We start from the raw sequence: 23,231 nt of genomic DNA, 5'->3' as shown, positions 1-23,231 counted from the left end.
GGCACTCCAGACTGATATCTTGTTATAAAGTAATATTTATTTTACATAGACAGACAATGTTTCATCCTCAAAGGGCCTTCATCAGGGTTACGTTGGTCTATGTAAAATAAATATCACTTTATATCAAGATATCAGTCTGGAGTGCCTGGAGATTCTTCAACTCTCTGCCTATTTGTGACAGGTGGCTTCTTGTCTCTCTGGATGTACCCGGTAACCTCTTTCCCCTACTTTGCTTAAAATAATCCTTTTTGGGTGTGCATTACATTTTCCTTTTTCATACAAATGGGCTGATACATAGCTCAGCCAGCATCAATTCCAATGATATTTTCAAATGTCAAATTCTATCATTTGTTTGCACTTGGGTCGGGAAAACATAATGAATTATTCCCTCACATTCACTAGGTAATTATTCAATTCATGATCAGAAAATAAACACTGTGACCACCTATACCTGGTTGATTTTAGGCAGGTTAATAATTCAGAATGAATGGAAAACAAATGGCACGGTTATTACAAAACGGCAGTAAACACTGAAAAACCTTAGGCTGCGTCCATAGAAGCACCGGCAGCGCTCCTCCGCGCTGACGCTGAGGCTCGCCTGCTCAATCAGGAGCGATTGTATGGACTAGAAGGCGAGCCAGCGTGCGCGATCGGGAGGCGGAGCACTGACGTCATGGGGCCAATAGCCCGTGAACGTCAACATCACGGCGCCGACGTGGTGACACTGCTTCGCTCCGATTGGGTGTTTGAGCCGACAGCGTGCTCAGATACAATTTCTGATGGCTGAAAATCCCTGCGCCTCAGCACGCCTGCGAACGCTCACGGAAGCCCCCAATCAAGACATCCTCATTGAGGATGACGGGGCTCATCGCGGAGCGTCCGCACGGCTCAGCGCTGTCGGTCCTTCTATGGACTCGGCCTAAGTCGGTAAATGAGATAGTAAAACCTAGTCACAGTGGGGTCTTGTGAGAACAACCGTGATAGTTTTTTCATTTACTAAAATAAAATACTCTGCTTGGCAGCCAGGCCCGGGAATTTGGCACACAATACCTTGGTTGTCATTGTTCGTTCACAATTGTCCTAAATTGCTCATGTGTTATAGGAACTGGTTCTTATAATTCAATTATTCCAATCGCTTGTTGTGGTTTATTAAAGGAGCAATCCAAGCCATTTTTTATTTTCTTATTTTTATACATAGGTTTAAAGCAGGTCGTCTTCGGAGTGGAAACCCGTTAATTTCAGGTAAGTGAACCCTCTGCTTCCCGAGATACAGATCTCCATATGGGGTGCCGGTATCTCCTGCACGTTTAAAGCTCCCGCGTCACGTGGTTGTAAACATATATGGAATTAAATTAAAATGTATAGGGACGGTATATCATAGTCTTCTACTATGGGCACAGAAAAATAGCCTCGTACATTTGGAAAAACAAGAAATCCAACTAAAAGTTATAGGAATTATAGCAATGGTATTAATTATAGTGGGAGACTGAGAAAAAAAAACCATAATATCTATAAACACATGCAGCATTGAATGTACCAACCTAATTATACCGATTACCACAATTCAGGTTCACTTAACAAGCAGTCAAAATACAGGTGGCAAAATACACTTTTTAGCAAAACATGCAGCTAACGGCTACTCCATGACTGGCATTTTTAAACTGGTATACAATATATACTTTAATCATACAATCTGCAGCTGTAACTACTACACCCTTTTACACAATAAATGGCATTGCGCCCATCATTGTCACTTGTGGAACAAGTTATCATGGTATTATAGGCATGACCCTGAAATAAAACAATCTGTGCCATTATAGTAAATAAGTCAAATGGAGATACGTAGGGGTCCATTGGTCCATATTGTTTGGACTTTGCAGTTGTATGAAACGTTGTGTACACATGAACAAGAGAATGCTCTGAACACTATAATTTTATATACTGTAAAATAAACAGTATCACAATCCATGGCAAATCTCCAGCTCACCAGCACCCATACAGCTAAATTATAGCTCTTGTGCTGCATGTAAAACATGAAAATTGACAAACCTATGCTATATTAATAGTGTCTAACAAAATGCTCTGTATCACTGTATAACCCATTCTTAACCCAAGAAAAATCTGGGCTTTCCTCTTTCTATTAATAGTCAAACAGGTGATGCTAAATTCACAAAGTGATTTTCCAAATATTTAAAAAAAAAAAAAAGACAGAGCAAAATAATTTTGGCTCTCAATGGCGTAAAAGACGACACTTTTGTCAGCTCGCCCCATCTTTACAGGTCCTCCCCAGCCACTGGGCACCTTGCGTAGCTGCCGCTCTGACGGCATTTGTGAGCCTAACCACCTTTATGTCAGAGGTCTCAAACTCTATCCCGCAGTGTCATAGAACGACTAGGACTGATCTACAAAATCCCTCACAATTCCCTGCAGTCAGCTTCCTCCTAACGTCAGTGGCTTTGCTATGACAACTAGCATCAGTACTAAAGGTTTCTAGGGGAGAGACTGGTTTTTAGATCAATGACATGTATTTAACTACATATATTATATGTGCGTGCAAATATAATGCAGGAAGAAGGCTATTACTCATCATGGTCCATCACACAATTATAGTGGTCAGTGACAGGAGAGTTTGTGAATTGTGTGTGTCACTTCTTTGTTTAGAGCTTTACTGATGAAGAGCTCATCAATGAATGGGATGTTGATTAAGATGTTATAGAAATGAAAGTACATAACACAATAGATGATCTAACTACTGTATGCTGAATAATCATGTTTTAATACCTCTGCCCTAATTGCAATTCTTTAGAAAGCAAAAATATCCCCAGATCCATTGTTATATCGCATTTTCCTTTCCAAAACTAAAAGAACGTAAAGATTTTAGAAGCTCCCCGTGCTGTCCCCATGACTTCGAAGCTGCATGCTCACTTAGCAGAGGTGAAAACAGGACTGTATTGTTGTTTTGCATGGTGACTTTATTTTTATTTATTTTTAAATCCAATAAGCCTGTAAATAGCATTAACACTATATTGACCAGATGTAATTAATTATTGGTGAAAATATTTTTCCTTTATTTAGATTCGTTGCCATGCTGAAAGGTATCGCCCGATTTCAGAAGGGAAATACAGCAAATACTTTACGTCAAATATCAGGGAAGCTGGCCGTGCATAAAAAGACATGAAAAAAAAAATGTAATAGGTCCTATGTATTAAGATCATGTTTGATTTCTTTTTTTTTTATTGTGCATCAACATTTCTGTGCTAAATCGTACAAACATTTATCAAGTGTGCATCGTAAGCATGAACGTCTATGTCATTTCATACACACGACGCATAATTTAGTGTTTGAAATTAATTTTGATCATTGCATCAAGTTGAATACCTGATTGACACCATTTAAATGAAACCACAATCGTGGTTTTTTATTATTATTATTTTTTTATTTTTTAGAACTAGTATTAGTAAATATAATTTATATACTATAATATATTATGTAATATTATTTATAAATCCATACTGTTAAAATACTACATTTTCTACACAACGAAAAAGCCATGCTGTGTCAAATAAATTTTCTGTGGATGAACAAGAACTTAATTCTGCGTTAACTGAATGAAGACTTTTTAGGGTTTATGCCACGTTGAACTTGGCAGACGATCTGGACACATTTTTTTTCCTTTTTCTTTTTTTTTAGTGAATAGCATTTACATCTGTAAACCTCGAGCAGCCCGTTTCTGTGCGCCGCAAAAGAGAATCCTTTGTACCGTTGATGGCGCAGATTGCGCACCGCAAGCCTGAAATGTCTCAAACGCAATTTAAAATGAGATTTCCTTGAGACAATTTTGCAGCAAATAAGCAGTTTGTCATGCTTAGGACACAGGCCCCAAATTGTAAAGTTGTTATTACAACTATTTGAGTATAGGTCCACATAGCTTTTTTAGTAGAATAAAAAAAAAATGCTATTTTCACTTTATTAAACTGTCAAATAAAAATAACGCGCCCTTCATATAGAAATGATAGTGACAAGAAATCCCGCGCACCAAATGTAGAAATTGAAACAAATGTTATGTTTTTTTAGGGTGTGTAAAAACACTACCCCAAAAACCACTTGTGATATACATCAAATTGTAATAAATACCAATATAAATTCAAACGTGAAACAGTTGTTACAAATGTAACGTGATGAAATTGGGCACAGATACTTAACGTATTAGGAAAGTGTGCTGCTCGTCATCTCAGGTACTAGTGAAAAGGAAGACAAAAAAGACAGCGTACAACTCGGTGTAGTATTAAAAATAATTTCAATCATGAATACAGCAGGTATCACACGTACATCAAAAAAATCCAGATATAAAGTCCAGAACGGACCCAAAATTACATCCCTGTAATTGTCATTTTTGGTCCGTTCTGGACTTCATATCTGGACTCTATCCACTTCACTAAAGTTCACTGTGCTTGCGGCATAATATTTGGCTGGTTTGACGGTCCGGTGGTGTCTGTTTGCTATTTCGCGACTCAATACCTGCGACGTCATTTGCCTGCTGCACTAGGAACTTTTGGCTGCCCTGCCGGGAGTGTGGGAGCAATTCTAATATATCTGCGTAGATACGCTAGGTCTCCCCCAACAGTCGAGAGGTGCTGGAGCCATGTCCATCAGACACCAGGGATCCAGGCTTTTGGGGATCAAAGATCTTTCTGCCTACCTGACCAGAGGAGCCCTTCAGCTGACGGTCGAGGATACAGGAGAACGCCATGTGGTAACACGTACCCTTAACATTACATGCTGTTTGATGTACGTGTGATACTTACCTGCTGTATTCACGATTGAAATTATTTTTAATACTACACAGAGTTGTGTGCAGTCTTTTTTGCCCTTCATATAGGTCAGAGATTTTTTTTTTTTGTATTAAGAGATCATAACAAAATACACATTTGGATAAAACAGCTGAACTGGTAATAAAACCAAAAGAGTCGTTTGTGTAGGCAGAATGGAGGCAATGCCTTAAAAGGAGCAATCCAAGCTGTTTTCAATGGTATTTACATACAATTGAAGAAGGGGGTCTCTGGAGCTGAACCCCATTCATTTCAGCTCCGAGAACCCCCCTGCTTCCCGAGATACCGCCACCACCTTTGGAGGTCTGTATCTCGGCAAAGTTTAAAGCTCCCGAGTCTCGCGGGAAAACAGGAAGCCAACCCTGCTGACATCACAGCTTCCTATCGGCCTGCAGGCCATGGGAGCTCTGAAACGTGAACCCTGCTAGCTGAGTGGAGCTGCTACTGGCAACCCCAATGGGAGATGAGCATCTCCACAAGCAGGGGGTCCCCGAAAATGGATGGGGTTCAGCTCAGGAAACCCCCTGCTACAATCCTGTGTTAAAAAAACAAAAATAAAAAAAACGCATGCTTGGATTGCCTCGTTAAAGTCTGTGGGTCACATACACTAAACTGTTAAATCAGAACTCATAAAAAACGGTAACATAGGTTAGATTCCTTGAGGTTAATGCATATCAACAGGGCAAATTATATGCAAAAACAACAGCCATTCTATAACGTATTAGCATAGGCTGAACATCACGTTATTGTAGCGCAGCACTGCACGTTACATTAAGTATGTTCACATGTAGATCTCTCCACGTGTTGTATAAAGGAGAGTGTTTTGGGAGGCTTAGAAGTAGATCAGGACTGTACTATAGCATAGCTTGCTCTATTTCCTTTTGCATATCATTCTCACTAATGTCCGAAAAAATGAACGCTATTCAACTTGTTGAACTGAGTTAACGCTGGTATTCTATAAGCGTTACAATTAACAGGACATTCATTTAGGCTAACATCACATTACATAGCCTAGCAGAGCATGGTGTGTCTGGGCCTGTGGAAAGAGACGGTTATTGTAAAGGGGGCAGTCGATCAAAGGAACATACACAGAGTTTCAATAAGTAACTGTTCGTACCATCAGTTTTTAAAATGGAAAACTAATAGAAATGTCATAATGCTTTCCCCGATGCAGAAAGGATTAATCCGGAACATTACACTAGTGTAGGATTCCACAAAAAAAAAAAAAAAAAAGAATGTGATAGAGATGTAAAATAAAAAGTTAACACAAGAAATGGTCAAGAATATTTTTGCATTTTCTTACAATACTTTTTTTTTTATAGTAAAGAAAAAACACGATATGTATACGAACTTCCCAAGAACATTAAAAACATGTAAGCTTACATTCCATTTATAATGTTTCAAGTTAATGGTTTGCAATTCATCCCGTGGTCAGCCACACAAAATATAGAATTTTCATACTGCATTTCAAGTGCGTTGCGGAAAAGACATTTGTTAAGAAATTACAAATATAGCAAACAGCGTTTACCCCATTGGTGCTTTCGGGGTGGGATGTGCACAGCTGGAGAAACGGTCTTTGTTTTGAATTATTAACCCACAAGAAAGGGGATGAGGCCAAAGCGCCATGGTGCCCACTGGCACAGGCCAGTAGGTGCAGCAACCTGTCCCTCTGTATTTTTACTGATTCTGTATATCACATGATCTTTAACCATCAGGTTTTAAGTCTCTCTCTCTATTGCACATGCTTCCAATTTTAAAGTTTGCTTTGCTGTGCCTGAAACCGTACGTGTGTATTACTTGGTGGTACTGGCCTCAGGTTGTGTAACCCAACTGCAGTTGAATAATATAAAGGCAGTGATCTAATTAGTAAACATGGATTAATTAACATACCACAAGCATTGAATACGGAGTGCCCAATTCTTCTCATAGGTATAGCTGGCTTGAGTTACTATGTAGTTTAATATGCTGTATGTCCCCTTCAAATCTATGGACTGCAGAAATCCACCAGTGCTACTTGGCAGACTTAACACCTTTGATATGATTCAACAGTTGTAAATATGAAATGTTAATTAGTACAGAAACAAGGTCACCAAACACTGTAAAATACCATCCTATATTGCTTGCATCACATTCAAACACAGCAGAGGGAAGGGTGTTGCACTGATCACAACAGTGATTATGGCTAAGTTACAAAGCAGCTTTGAGAAAACCACGAGTGCAGCCACTGTATCAGCACCCTGAAACATGATCTCTCTGAGAGAATAATCACAAGGACACAGGATTGGGATTCTATATTGTGGGGTCTATGTGGTTAGTGACCGGATGCTCTGCAGAAGTTCAATGTTCCACTCTGGCCCTGCACCTCTTACAATACTTCAACTTCCGGAGGGGGCAGCATAGCAAAACGCAAACTCCAGCAACAAACACAACAAGACCGCAGTGACTGAAATGGAATAAAGTCACTGCGTTTAACCCTTCCAATGCCAAACTGTGCAGTGGTATCAAGTTACATTTTTTGGGCAGCATGGTTATGGTACTTCAAGGATTACATTAATCTGAATACCAACTGCCCTCCTAGGACCAGCAAATAGATGATGTACAGTACTCCACTCCTGCTCCAATTGCTCCGGCAGCTGCCCGATTGCTGCAGGAACAAGAGGCTTCCAGTGTCCAAAGCTATAGGGCGGTCCAAGAATGTCATTGAGACTGGCGTACCTGTCTTGTTCTTGAAATTGGCCATGATTAGACTGGGTTATTGTCGGGATGAACAGAATATAGCGCATTTACAGTTTTTGACCAGGATCCAGTCTTAAAATGACCCAATTCATCATAAGAATACATTTCAAAACGTACTTGTACTACAATAGTTCCACCTGCATTATGGAGAGTTTCCCTTTTCTGAAAAGCGTATGACTAGTATAGTCATAGAATATAGAGCTTAAATAATATTATATATCGGGAGATATGTCGCGGACATTAAAGCTGTTCCAGAGACGAAAGCTTTTAAGAGCGTACACATCTTGTCTCTTGCAAAATGTGCTGCAAATCCTGGCATATTTTAATGAACGAACATTAGACTTCTTCTGACACTGGTGCAGTATCATATCACTATAACACCTCACTGCTCTCTGCCGACTATGTGTGAGGAAGGGAATATTGAGGCATAGAAAGCTTGTGATGTGGATGCATACCTACTGCTCTTGTACAATAGATCAGGGATGGCCAGCTCCAACCCTCAAGGGCCACCAACAGGTCAGGTTTTCAGGATATCCCTGTTTCAGCACAGGTGGCTCAATCACAATGTGGATATCCTGAAAACCTGACCTGTTGGTTGCCCTTGAGGACTGGAGTTGCCCACCCCTGCTCTGGGTTTCTCCGTTTTGCAATAAACGAGGTGCGACGATTGACCTTACCAGCTGCCGAATCCAATAGTGAAAGCAACTGACTACATCAGTGGGTGTAACGTACAAATAATGATCGCGATCTAGTTAGAGAAGACATTCACTACCATCTTGTGACCGAGATTATCTGGGAAATATGTGGCAACATAGAAAATTGACCTTTACAGTAACACAATATTAGTAGTCTGTTTTAAAACGGCTTATTTCTCTATTTATTGACAGATGTAGCCAATATTTTGCTGCCGGGACATACACAACGCAGCAGCGAGCGCTAAAGGAGCGGGACTACCACGCTACAGTATTTCCCCCGCGGTAGCAATAACATTGGCTACACGCTAAACACATGGGATAACTGATCAGAACAATACGTCTAAAAATGCACCGGTTTGTAACAGATTGGAGGCGTGATTACAAGGTTTGCTCCACTGCAAAAAAAAACAGATTTTCTCTCGAGCCAGTGGCTATTGTGGGACGTTTTCACAGGCAGACTTTTGTGCCGTGAAAAAAATGTATTCATACGTTTATACACTCACGCTTCCTTGACAGCTCTACCATATCATAAAACAGTGTGTGACCCACATACAAAAGGATGCCTACTGAATCCCTGATTTGACAACAAAGTGGCTTTTTTTTAACATTGGCAATAAGTGTTACAATTAATACAATGAACCGAGAAAGAATCCATCTCCAAAGTTTGTCAGTCCGCTACATTTCTTTTTACCCAAATATATGAAAGGGCATATATGAAAGTAAAACAGCACAGGGTGGAAATACATTATTTTGTAAGAATAAAACAAAAGCCAATATTGCCTAACCCAAAAACAGTGCTTGCAAAGAAGGCTGCAGCAAGATGCAGGTCTCTCCAGCCGTGGACCCGATCCCACCGTACCAACCATACCATTAGTATCAACTAATGCAGAACAAAACTTGATTTATTTTATTGAACTACCGTCACCATTTTTTCTCTGAGAAATATATCTTTCGGTTTTAATCATTTCTGCCGCTTCTACATACAGTATGTAAGGGTAACACTTTTACACGAGATGTGGCCCTATACCAGCAAATAACACTGGGGCATCCTGGAGAGACAGACACTATTATATATTTTGTTAACGTTATGAAATATGAATGGCCGTGGAGCACAGATAACCCAGTGGGTTCAATGTAGTGGTTTGTCAGCCATTTAAGATGTCAGTTGGATCAGATTCTCACAGTTTATAGGTCTTCTTTTAACAGGCACACTTCTTTGCTTCTGGCTTCGCTTCGTCTAGCTTCCCAGAGTTTCCACCATTAGCGGCGTCGGGAACTTGAGTCTTGTCCACACACTGTTCCATACGTTTCATTATCAAGTCCAGGAGAGTGTCCACAGCCTTGTCCACATTCTGTCCAGTCGCTGCACTTGTTTCAAAGTACGGAATGCTAGCATGAAGAAGAACAAGTCACTCAGCTTTGCTATTTTATTCAACTATGGAAAGAAAAACTTTCAAGAACTGATCATTCTCATTTGATCACCAGGCTAAACCATGACATGATAATTTTGCAATTTTAAATTAGTTATCCAATTTTTATCCATACTGAACTGCATGTTACCCACCTCTTCTTTCAATATCTATATACATATAAATATACACACACACACCTTACTTAACTGTCATTTTAGCAGTGATATATTATATCATCATGTTCAACCCTTGTCGATCAAATGCTGGATGAAGTCCCCAATTATCTTCCAGGTGTTTGTGTCTTTACACACACACACACACACACACACACACACACACACACATGGAAGATTATTGAGGACTTCATCCAGCATTTCATCGAGAAGGGTTGAACATGATGATATGATATATCACTATCAAACTGCTTTACTTTAATACTCCGGTACACTTGTATGTAAACACAGAGCTTGTTGTATACAGATACCTATTTTTAATAAAACACAGAACTGGCTTTTAAAATTGAATTCATTATTATACAGGACTTTGCCTTCCAACCTTTTAAGCTTTTTTTTTTTTTTAATATCTGAAACTTCTATTTTGGAAACATAGGCCCAGAACTACTGTACATATAAAAAGCACCTTTATTTTAAGCTCATTCTCTGACGTTCTCTAATAAATAAATCAAACAAAAAAGAAACAGGTAGATGGCACTTAATGATAGAGAAAGAAAGCATTAAGGTGGGAGCAGCATCCAAAATGGGGCCTACTGAAAGGTACTCTGTCAAGGGGGCTCAACTCCAGTCCTCAAGCCCCCCCCCCCCCCCATGCAGCTCAGGTTTTCAGGATATCCTAGCTTCAGCACAGGTCAATCAGTGGCTCACTCAGTCTGCTGAAGCACGGACTGATTGAGCCACCCGTGCTGAAGCAGGGATATACTGAAAACATGACCCGTTGGGGGGGCTTGAGGACTGGGGTTGAGCACCCCCTGCTCTATGTTATTCTCATATTATCTTGAGAATGACTAAAGTGAAAGTATTAAACTCCTAAAAATAAAAATGTATCTTTTACTTTGAAGTTGACCATCTTTTGAGAATTCTAATGATCTCATGACTAAATAGGAACGGCGTAACCTGCTATTGTGGCACTGTGGATAGAATTCCCCAAAAAGCAGCTTTTTGCATCTCTCCCATTGTAGCACTGTAAAGTTTAGCCAACATTGAAGTGTTAATGCGAATGCCCAGAAGCTTCTAAACCACTGGAAAACCATAAGCGGAACAACTGGCTAAACAAGGAAATGAGCATTGCTAACAATCGCCGGTTTGTTTCCATCCACGGTTTTTGTAGTGGCAGAAATTAGATCTATTTTGTATAATCCATTCAGTGTTGGATTAACCGTTGTCAGTAGTGTCAAATACCCCGTAAGTATTCCAGACACGCTGAACCGAAATAGGTACATTCACAATGCCATCTAGTTGCGTTTTGGTCGACTGCTCACCCGTATTTATCTGCCAGTTCTTTTGCTTGTCTTTCATTGACCTCCCTCTGATCTGACAGGTCAGCTTTGTTGCCAATTAATACGATGTCCGGACTCTCACAGTAGGCGTTTGCTTGGAGTTGACCTGAAAACAAACAAACAACAAAAAAAAAAAAAAAAGAGTGAAAAAACAAAACAAAAACAAGGTTGGGGGGGGGGGGGGATTTCAATTTGCTGAAGAGCTCATCTTTCAAAAGAGAATTCATGTTAACAGAGAGTTTTTTTTTAAACGAAGATCTCTGTATATGATATTGATATGATATTGATATTGATATGCTATTGATATGCTATTGATATTGATATGCAAGCTGTTATTGACAGTGTATGCTCCATAGACATATGTCACTGGCCACCATGTTAATTTTGGTCTCTATTTTACACAACAAAGTGAATATTTCAGGAGGTTTCATATATCCTGTGCAAATAGCATGTCCCCCAATACAGATCTTCTGTGTGTCTGTAACCTGTACAGCAAAGGTGAATGCGGATCCATTTTGCGCCATATTTTTAATATCTAAGAAGGGCACATTTTACACAAGGTGAAAAAGTGAAATCTGCACTTTCCTAACATCCACTGTAAGCAAGAGAGCCAATTCTTGATTTTTTTTCTCCAAATATGCCTGTGATTATACTGTTTTCAGAGAACAAACCAATCACGAAGCACAACTTGTGCCTCTTTGTTGTGTACTGTGTGCTTTTGCATAAATGTGTGATATTTATTGAGTTATATTAACCCTGTCGGAAACTTGATGGCGTACTATGTCTTTCCAATACACTCAAAAAGGAAGTGATGCGAGAAAGGCACATGTAAAATAAATGAATACATACTGTACCTATACAGTACTTATAGGATACAGTAAATACAAAGATACATATTCATAGATATAGTATATATATATATTTATTTATAACATGTTTTACCAAGAAGTAATACTGTACATTGAGAGTTACCTCTCATTTTCAAGAATGTCCTGGGCATAGAGTTAAGATGACAAATAATACATGGTTACAGATACATAGTTACATAGCAGGGTATACATTATATACTGTACAAGACATTGCATGCACAGTTAGAGATAATATATATTATAGGCGTATGTAACAGTTACAGACCAGATTAAAATGTGAAACAGGTTTAGTTTTGAAAGAACTTAGACTGGTTGTGGCTGTGAGAGTCTCCGATAGATTGGTCCAGTGTAGGGGTGCAAGGTAAGAGGAGGAGGAGCGGCCGGATACTTTGCTGAACCTTGGGACCATGAACAGTCTTTTGGAGTCAGATCTCAGATGATAAGTGCTGCATGTGGTAGGGGTGAGGCGCTTGTTCAGATAGACGGGTAGCTTTCCCAGAAAATATTTGGAGGCAAGTCAGGAAAGATGAACTTTGCGCCTAGACTAAGTGATGACCAATCTAGTTCTTTGAGCATGTTGCAGTGATGTGTGTTGTAGTTACATTGGAGAACAAAAAAAGGCATATTGAATTTTAGAGGGTATCAAGTTTGCTAAGGTGGGTTTGGGGTGCTGAGCCGTATGCTATGTCCCAATAGTCGATAATTGGCATTAGCATCTGCTGTAAAGTACACCTACTGTAGTTTGGCATAGGTTTTGGATGTCAGGGTATCAGTGTGCATCCCAAATGTTAAATGGGAGTCAAACCATAGGCCCAAGTATTTAAAACTAGTAACAGGAGTTAGGGTCGTATCAGCGTTGGTTCTGATTTGGAGCCCAGTCATTGGAAGCTTTAAAATTTTAGCCTTAGTCCCAAATACTATTGTTACAGTCTTGTCAGTGTTTAAAAACAGTTAGTTTTGTGAAATCCAATTTTCAAGTCTCAAAAAGTCAGATTGAAGTATGTGTTCAAGGTCGGAGAGGCTAGGCCTGTGTGCATATAAGATTGTGTCATCTGCATACATGTGTATTGAAGCTCCCTTACAAGCTGTAGGAAAATCATTGATGAACACTGAGAAGAGTAGGGGCCCCAGAACAGAGCCACGCATGACACCACAGGTGATATCCAAGGGGTTGAAGTTAGAGCCTGAGAGACACATGTTGCGATCTACCTGATAGGTAGGAATGAAACCAGTTTAAAGCATGCTTCCCTATTCCAGAGCACTGGAGTTGGTTAAGCAAGATAACAGTATCAAAAGCCTTTGCAAAATCTAGGAATACTGCACCAGTGAGTTTTCCCAGATCCATTCCACACTGGATTTCATTGCAAACTTTTAGCAGGGTAATTAGTGTGGAGTGTTTGGGGCGAAAGCCAGGTTTGAATTGGCTAGGGAAATTTGATTTGGTATAGTAATCGCTTAATTGGGAGTGAACACATGTTTACATGACTTTAGATAGTATTGGGAGAAGAGAGATTGGCCTGTAGTTTGAGACAGTGTTTTTGACCCCACTTTTGAAGATTGGGACAACTCTGGCAGATTTCCAGGTCTTAGGGGTATAGCCTGCAGACAGAATAGAGTGGACTATGGAAGCAATTGGTTTGGCAATGGCCGGGGCACCAATTCTTAGGAGCTTACATTGCAGCAAATCAGGTCCACATTGGCTGCTTAGTTTTAATTTGAGGAGTGCTTGTGTAATCTCCTCTTCGTATACTGGGACAAATTTAAAATTGTGAGCAGTGTTGTGAGAGGGTGGGACTATAGGTGTACTCTCATAATGAGGTTCATGTTTGTGGTTTGGGTTGCGTTTTGCTAATAGTTTAGTAGCACACCCCACAAAGTAATCATTGAATGCATTTGCAATGTCAGTGGGATTTGTCAGAGTAATATCCTGTTTCCTGATGAAACCAAAGTGAAACGCATAGAATCAGCGGTTTGGAGAACCACTGAGGACCAATACGGGAAGGTGCTGGCAAACTGCAGAAGCCGAATAGCCAGGGAAGCTGATTCATCCGTCATTCGAGCCGTCACAGGATGTGACGTAGGCGTGAAGTATGCGGAAGCGGACGAAGCAGCAGACTGAATGGCATACACCTCCAGCGATCCTCTCCCACAAATAGTTCTTTATTGCAAAATGTGAGTGCATCATTTATATATGTTTGAAATGTGCAATATACCCTAATTCTACTAGACTATTGTGCGCTCTCTTTCTTCTTTCATTCCCTGGGAATAGTATATAAGGACTCAATTTAGGGACAAAATCAAGCACAGCACACTATCCAAAGACCGCCATTTAAAAGCCTTCCATCTTTGAGGGTCCAAACAAGGGCTCCCATCAGAGAGAGATGGATCTCCGATATGCCTTTCTTGACTAGAAGAAATTTGTGAGTGAGACCGACACAGTTATTGTCTGGATTCACATTTTTATTACTTTCTACACCATTATTTGCATTTTTCACATATACAACCCGAGATCTACAGCGCTCCCCTAACCTGGAAGATGACGCATGACTTTTGGGACCATTGGACAGTCCACTATAAGGGTGTAGAGCTGCTGCATTTATTTATTTTTGCTATACCTCACAATATATTATTGCACCAATTATATTCACTTGTGGTGAAGGTTATATAATCACTTTTATTATTATTAGGTATTTTCAGAATAATTTCACTGTTATTTGGGTGTATACACTATTAGGACACTTGATATAGTAATATCACATTAGAAATAGACGCGCCCGGTTCCATTCTTTTCTGTTTGCACATCTGTATCAGATATGTCTGACATCCGTCTCTTCTTTTTCCTTGCCTTCCATTTCAAGACTTTCCTTCGGGGCAATTACTAGGCCTTCTGGGCCTGCAGACCGGTACTTCGCTACCTCTTTGTCTTGTGCCGGTTTCAGTTTAGGGTTGAAGCTCCACTTTTGTTGTGTCCCTTCTTGCAAAGGTTCCTGAGCATCCTGCTGTCTGTTAGCTCTCTCTACCAGGACTTTATCCCCCTCATTTCGTGCCTTGTGGAAAGTAGACTGTAGTACTGCAACGTCATTGCAGTCACGCTTACCGGCACGCACAACTTGCTCAAGCACTTCAAACTTTGTATTTTCGTTTTACAGTTGAGCAGTGTCCCCAGCACTCACTATACCCTTGTCTTCATGGGCATGAGATTCTGTGGGATATAGACATTTGGGCTAGGCCAATACCTTTTCCTGTAGTGGATGCACCTGTGCATTATTGTTCCATGGAGCCTCATTCTGATTCTCTCTACTGCCATCTTTTCCATGGACTGCTTCTGTGATCCAAGTGTCTGTTTTAGGTTTGTAACCTTTTTCTCCAACTTCATCTATGAAACCTCCGGTCGGGCAGCAGTAGAGTCCAAAGTAGCGTCCCGCTCAGTCTTCAGAGCCTCAAACTCCTTGCCCAGGTCACGCTTTTGTTTCTCTGCCATCTTGCGGCCAGCACACTCAGACTCCAGGTCCTTCCTCAGGTCTTCAAGCTGTTCTTTTGCACTTCTTTTTCCACTCAGTGCAGCTGCCAGTTCAGCTTCTTTAGAGTTGAGTCGCGATTCCATATCTCTTTGCTGACTCAGAGCAAGGCTTAAATCGATTTCTTTTTCTCTATTTCTGACCTGTAGCTGCCGGTGCTCCTCCCGGACCTTGTTCAGCTCCAGGTGCAGCTATGCCCGCTCATTGGTTGTGTGATCCAGCAATTTGCAGCTATCAGCCATCTCGGTCTCATAGCGCAGTATCAGGCCGGCCACCTGACGGACAGATACAGCTCGCCAAAAAGGAAGAGAGGGAGGAGGTATCTTGAGCTCAGCAATCTGCATTTTCAGCTCTGCAGTTTTTGTTGATAGGATCGCCGCTTCTGTTTTCCACGCCTCTTTCTCATGGGTGTACTGACTTTTGGGGATGGAGCAGCCTCTCTGCTTCTTCATCTCTTGATCCAGCTTCTGGACCTTTTCCCGCTCCCTCTCGCACAGAGTCACCTGGCATCTAAGCTCCGTCTCTAGTGATGCACTGGTGACATGCAGCGTGGCCTTCAGCTCCTCATAATGCTCTGCGGGGTTACACTGGATACTCAGCCGTTCCTGTAGCACTTGTACTTGGTTAGCCGCCTGGACACTTGCACCCTGTAGAACTTGCTGCTTTTCCTCGGCGTCCGTCTGTTTCTCCTTTGCCTCCTGCAGACTCGTGAGCAGACCTTGCACCTGGATCTGCAGTAGGTATGCTGCTCGTTTGTGCTGCTCCAGGAAGACACATTCTTCTTGCAGCCCTATCTCTGCATTCTGCAGTGTTTCCCGCATTTCTATATTTTCTTTTTTCAGACTTGTATTTTCTCCTTTTACAGTCTCTAAACAAATCAGGATATTTTTCTCAGCATCCTTCAATTCACAGACCTCTGTGTGGAGAGCATGGAGCTCCTGGCATGAGTGTTCCACCCTTGTGCTGAGAGTCTGGACCTCTTGTACAGCCTCCTTCTATTTATGTTTCAGATTGCCAATCAGGTTGTCAGCTTTGCTTTTCTTCCACGGCGGTCATCGCAGTGCTGGTCTTTTCCTGTGTAAATTCTATCTTTACCTTACCAAGCTCTGCTTTGAGCACGCAAGCCTCTTGCTGAGAAACTTCCAGCTCTGTGATGAGGTTTTGCATGTCTTTCTGGGACATCTCATAGTACCGTTTTCAGTCCGTACTCGTTTTCTCTAATTTGCTCGACTTTCTGTTTATGGTGGTAGCAGTAGCCTTTGTCATCCCAAGACCAGTTGTCATTCCTGTGATGATTGCGCCAGGCGCTCTGGGCTGTAGCTCATCTCTGGTCTTTTCTGACCCATGCCTTCCTGTACACATGGGGTAAAAAAAATTGTGGAGCGGCTGCTGAAAATGGAGACTGTCCTTTTCGTGGGGCCCCATAGAAGTCCTCATCTTCATCCAGCCTGAAAGGACAGTGTTTGGTGTGGACCAGTTTTTCACACCATAAACATTTCTGGTGCGGTTCCTTTGCGGGACCATGCCTGGATACCCATTCCTGAAAGGACATTGTTTTGTGTGGCCAGGCACATTACACATAAAACACATTGTATCCTCAATTTTCTACCTTCAGGTGTATTCTTCCCTTTAGCCTCTGGAAGCACTATTTCCTCAATTCTTCATATCTTTCCCTGTGTATCCTGTAAGCAGAACGGATCATACACAGTGGGACAGACTTCACTTGCAGAAATTTGTTTTTTCATTTCAGTTGGACGGCCATTTTAAATCCCTGCATTTATTTTCAAGCCCACCGTTTCCGCTGCTCAGTGCCTTTTGGACTGCCCGCATTAAACTCCACCAATTGTGATGCCCACACCACGTTGCAGTCTCTTTTATTCCCAGACTAAAGCCGAAAACATTGTATTTCTCTATACAGGGGGTTTATTTACAAGGATAAGTTATACGTTAACAGGCCCACCGTCCCTTTAAGGGAAAACAAATCATAAAATAAATACCTACTCCTCTTAGGAGACTAACTTGATGGACAGCTAAGCTGGTTACCACCCCCAAAACATGCCCTGGCATATGCAACAATATACAGGCATACCCCGGTTTAAGGACACTTACTCTAAGTACACTCGCGAGTAAGGACATATCGCCCAATAGGTAAAAGATAGCTCGCGCATGCGCCTGTCAGCACGTCCTGAACAGCAATACCAGCTCCCTACCTGTACCGAAGCTGTGCACAAGCGGGGAGACAATAGAGCCTGTTACAAATGTGTTATTTACATCAGTTATGCACGTATAGGATGATTGCAGTACAGTACATGCATCGATAAGTGGAAAAAAGGTTGTGCTTCACTTTAAGCACATTTTCACTTTACATACATGCTCCGGTCCCATTGCGTACTTTAATGCGGAGTATGCCTGTACACAGTCTCTGCACACAGCAATTTAGTGTTCAGAACATTAATATGTTACTTAGTTCTTCTCTTTTTGTTGGGGCTCCATGTAGTTCCCTCTGGACCCTGCCAGAGCTCAGAGAATCGCTCCTCTGTAATTCCAAGGCTATGGACTGGATATCCCTGCTTCAGCACGGTCTTGCGTCCTTCATTCTTAGGGGAGCTCAGCCCCACGAGAGCTCAGAGAATCTCTCCTCTAAGTCCAATATTAAGGACAGTACATCCCTGCTTCAGCACGGTCTCACGTCCTACCTTCCTCTTCCTGGAATTAAGACCCAGGCAGTCCCAGCAGACTCCACAACCACCATCCAGCGGGTCTAAGGAACTGTGCCAACTTCCACAGCTGGGGAGAACTCTTCTCTGGCCCCCTTCTCTGGGAACAGCAGTCTCTCCGCATGGCAGCTCCCTGTGTCTGCCTTAAAACACTCCCTTGTTCATTCAGCAGTTTATCCTGATTTTCTGCAGCTGAACTAGCTACTCTAGGGGAAATCAACTCTCTGTATGCTGGAAAGTCCCATAGCTGACCTATTCCAGCACCTAGAGACAGTGATGGTATCACAATATTCACACACACACACACACACACACACACGCGCACACATATACGGAAGATCATTGAGGGCTTCATCCAGCATTTCATCGAGAAGGGTTGAACTTGATGATATAATATATCACTACCAAACTGCTTTACTTTAATACACCGGTACACTTGTATGTAAACACAGAGCTTGTTATATACGGATACCGATCTTTAATAAAACACAGACTGGTCTTGAGATCATTTTGAACTGGCTTTTAAAATTGAATTCATTATTATACAGTACTTTGCCTTTCCACCTTCTAAGCTTTTTTTTTTTTTAATCAGAAACTTATCTTTTAGAAACATGCAGTGGGTCCAGAACTAATATAAAAAGCACCTTTATCCTAAGCTCATTGTCTGAATAATAATAATAATATATATATATATTATGTGTATATATATATATATATATATATATATATATATATATATATATATATATATATATATATATATATATATATATATATATATATATATAGTTGCTTTCTCTGTTGGTACAATATTACTTCAACCTTTAGCACCACTGTCTAGTATTATTCATACTATACATTGACAGTTTTGTGGACACTGGTGATTTATTGTGTTGAGCGGTATTTGTGTGTGTGATAATACACACAGAAATACCGCTCAACACAATAAATCACCAGTGTCCACAAAACTGTCAATGTATAGTATGAATAATACTAGACAGTGGTGCTAAAGGTTGAAGTAATATTGTACCAACAGAGAAAGCAATCTTGTAAAAAGCACACGGACATACCAAACAAGTGTAAACAAGGATTTTATTAAAGTGAATAAAAACAAGGGATAAGGTTAAAAGAGGAGGGGGACTCACATCTACCAAGTATGTATACCTTGAGGCAAGGGTCTAACCATGGAGCCAAATCTGACACCCAAAAAACACAAGGAGCTCTATAGAAGCAAACATGTGAAACCTGTAAACACACTGCAAATTAGTACATCCACAGATAGGTAATCACCACACAATCTAGGTGAGTTGTTGCATTAAGTGGAGGCATGAATAGCACAGATAGCAGTATTGTATATACGTCACCACTAGAAATGTGGGTGTCACAGGCGAGAGGTTGGAAGATGTGAGTCCCCCTCCTCTTTTAACCTTATCCCTTGTTTTTATTCACTTTAATAAAATCCTTGTTTACACTTATTTGGTAGTCCGTGTGCTTTTTACAAGGTTGCTTTCTCTGTTGGTACAAATATATATATATATATATATATATATATATATATATATATATATATATATATATATATATATATATATATATATATATATATATATATTACACACATATACAGATCTTTTTTCCTGTCTATCTATCGTTGTCGCTGGATGCTGGTCTCGGCTACACTGCTAGCACCCTGCTCCTAAAGATATGTTATATGTTCTACTCTTGCCCAATTAGAGTGCCCTGAACATCTTTTCATTGTGTGTGTGTGTGTATGTGTGTACATATATACACACACACACCTGTAATTACTGTAAATACAGACCACTCGGCCGAAAAGTGATTGCCTGAATTAAACCCAGCACAAGTTATCATGCAATCTCACAGAGTTTTAACATGTTACTCAAAATCAAACATTACAACAAAATGGAGTTGCTGGTTAACACATTGCCTGATCTGGGGACTTTTGACACATTGGGATAAGAACAGGTGCTACATATGTACTTCTAGAGATGTGCAAGCTTTCTGCCTGCTTACGCGAACTTTGCAAGTTTTACCCTTTATAATTTAACAGCTGGAAGCCAAAGAGGGATAAAGTGAGATAAGAAACAAAATGAATGCATTAGTTATAGTGCAGGTGCTCTTTGTCACATACATTTACCTACCACCAGGTGGTGCTCAGGAAGCCAACAAGGAGCAGGACACATCCCTTTAGCTCTAATTTATGTATGTACCGTATGCAGTGTTCGACAAACCTATACATTTGCTCGCCCCGGGCGAGTGGATTTAACCCCCGGGCGAGTAAATATTGGCCCAAGCAGCACACGTTTGGTACTAGGTGGCGAGTAGATTTTTTTGTGTGGCGAGTAGATTTTTTGGTGATTTGTCAACCACTGACCGTATGTATGAACACACGTGGCAATACAATAATAGCCTTAATGGGAATAAGCACTGCTCTGAAGAGCTTACAATATCAATTATAAGTAGGGAGAACATAAAGAGAGAGAGTAAGAGGGTGTTATGCGAGTACAGAGACCTTACTGTCTCCGGTGCCGCTGCCTCTCGCGGTCAAGAAACCGTGGTTGTCACGGCACCGGAGGATTAACGCTATGGGGGTTCCCATTCGGAAGCAGCGCGTTCGCGACAGACAGTCTCCGGTACTGTAGACTTTGCTTCCTTGACCGTGGCACGGGGGACAGCGATTCTCACTACCTCTGCATGCAAAGGGTCATGGTAAGTGCATATAGGATGTGTAGTACTAGCCAAATGACTTCAGAGCTACTCAAATGCTTCTTTAAAGGAGATGTGTTTTAAGGTGAGCCCTAATGGTGGAGAGAGAAGGTTTTTTTTAATCTTTACCATACCACACAGCAGGGGTCCCTGGCAGTCCCATTCAGTTTGAATGGGACTGCCAGGGACCCCCACTGTTAATCCGATGGGCCATTAGTCTGTCTGCAGAAATGTCACTGAAATGTTGCAGCATGTACCCAGCATGTACCCAGCATGTACCTGGGTCTTGTTGGTGATTGCCCCAGATTTGTTTTAGAATACTCGTCGGCACTACAGTATGTTGTTATGTTATCCACCAATATCACTGGTGCCCAGCCACTTCCAGCATGGGCATAGTACTTTAGGTACCACTGTTTCCACTGTTTTCTCCAAACTTTGTTCTTACCCATTATTCGATTAATATAATATGGAGTGCTGTAAATATAAACCGTGAAGTAAAGCAAACATAGGCTTTCCCACAATGTCTGTTTAAACTAGTACTCTGACAATTACAGGGATGGCATTTACACTGCTGGTGTACAGATGAGCTCAATAATGATGGGGCTCTCAGTCTCATCTTATGTGTACTTCTGCTCTGTATAATTTGATGTAGGATTCAGACTTAAGCCCCTATGTTAGGTTGACCTTAACAATAATAAAAAAAAAAACAGATAGACTAAAACGAATAGAATTTCTAAAAAATTGAAACAGTAATAAAGCAGCATAAATACTGTAAAAATTGCTTCAACAATCTTTTTTTCTTCTTAGCATGCACATCAAATAACAGGATTTTGTAAATACCACAAGTCACAAATGAGGAAGTTTCAAGGAGTACAGTTACAAATATTACATATTTAAGACAAATCGTAATAATAAATCAGAATTGTGGAGGAAAAAAAAACCTACATCTGTTGACATACAATAGTATTAAAAAGATTAAAAGCCGGTTTACGTTACAATTAATATATTTCCCATCCTGTAGCTGCCTGCAGCTACAATCAGCGCACTTCTGCCTGCAGGGACAGGACAATGCGGGAAGTGAAAGAGGCAGAATCCCAGCACTGATGGATGCTTCACAGGATTAAAAAGAAAGAGGCACAGTGACAAGGATAGGGATTGGGGGGGTTAGAGAGAAGACCATGGTGTGCAACAGGGTGAAGAGGGGAGCAGGTACTGGGTGCAGTGGTTCACACATGGAGACAAAAGGTGCAGAGGACAAGAGGGAGCAGTGTGTTTCAGAAATGAGGAGAGGGGCAATGGGATCTGAACAGGGGAGTAAGCCCTGTTCAAGTAATGTGCCTTTAATCTAGCAGTGTGGTGGTTAACTGCTGGTAGTCAATTAAGAAACACCACCTGCCTGATTTAGATTGCTTACAAAAGCCTGTCCTGTGAGACAGGAAGTGACTCCTTAGCTCTGAATGAGAGCTGACCTTTGGAGACAGAGGAGTGTTCTTGAGTCTCCCAGGAGAGACTGACACATCTCTGGAGCTGACCGGTCTTGAGTTCTGCCCAGCATAGCTGATTGCAAGACACCAAATAAGACTTCTAAACCTGGATGCTGATATTTTCTGTGCACGCACGGGTGCGGTTCCAGGAGAGCAGAGAAGCTTACTCTACAGCAAGAAACCGATAAGACTTTCATAATTAAGAGACTGCTTATATCTGCTTATTTCATGCTATATGTATGGGGCTGGGAGAAATGCTTAACTAACGGAGATGTGAATTAATTGCATAGGATTTCACTAGAAATACTCCCAAGTGAATAGAAGCTTTGTTTCCCCCCCCTGTGTTTGGATGATTTCCTGATAAAAAGGAAAAGGCACAATAAAGCCTTATTATAATTTCACCTTATAAAAGCCTCCAATTGTGTACCTCTGTGAACGTCCGTCTACAGGATCCAAGAGAAGAAGAGAGGAGGAGCAGTGGAGTGTGTGTGGGGAAGAGGAGGAGCAGTGGAGTGTGTGTGGGGAAGAGGAGGAGCAGTGGAGTGTATGTGGGGAAGAGGAGGAGCAGTGGAGTGTGTGTGGGGAAGAGGAGAAGCAGTGGAGTGTGTGTGGGGAAGAGGAGAAGCAGTGGAGTGTGTGGGGAAGAGGAGGAGCAGTGGAGTGTGTGGGGAAGAGGAGGAGCAGTGGAGTAAACGGGGGAGACAAGGGAGCAGGAAGAAGCAGAGGAGAGT

At 41.2% G+C, this 23,231-nt stretch overlaps 1 protein-coding gene across 3 annotated transcripts in view; it reads right to left on the bottom strand.

Annotated features, from left to right (window-relative positions):
- Positions 1–3,635: 3,635 nt before the first annotated feature.
- Positions 3,636–23,231, bottom strand: part of RAB27B (RAB27B, member RAS oncogene family) — a 280,946-nt gene continuing 261,350 nt past the window's right edge. For all 3 annotated transcript variants that reach the window (XM_075586615.1, XM_075586598.1, XM_075586607.1), the window contains 2 exons: positions 11,168–11,291; positions 3,636–9,649 (listed from right to left, as the gene is read on the bottom strand). In XM_075586615.1, the coding sequence (XP_075442730.1) occupies positions 9,460–9,649; positions 11,168–11,291 (314 nt within the window). In that variant the 3' untranslated portion in view covers positions 3,636–9,459. The remainder of the gene's footprint in view (positions 9,650–11,167; positions 11,292–23,231) is intronic.

This window comes from Ascaphus truei, chromosome 1 (assembly GCF_040206685.1).
Source record: "Ascaphus truei isolate aAscTru1 chromosome 1, aAscTru1.hap1, whole genome shotgun sequence".
Classification (NCBI taxonomy): domain Eukaryota; kingdom Metazoa; phylum Chordata; class Amphibia; order Anura; family Ascaphidae; genus Ascaphus; species Ascaphus truei.
The sequence above is the reverse complement of the archived record's forward strand: the minus strand, read 5'-3'. Positions and strand labels throughout refer to the sequence as shown.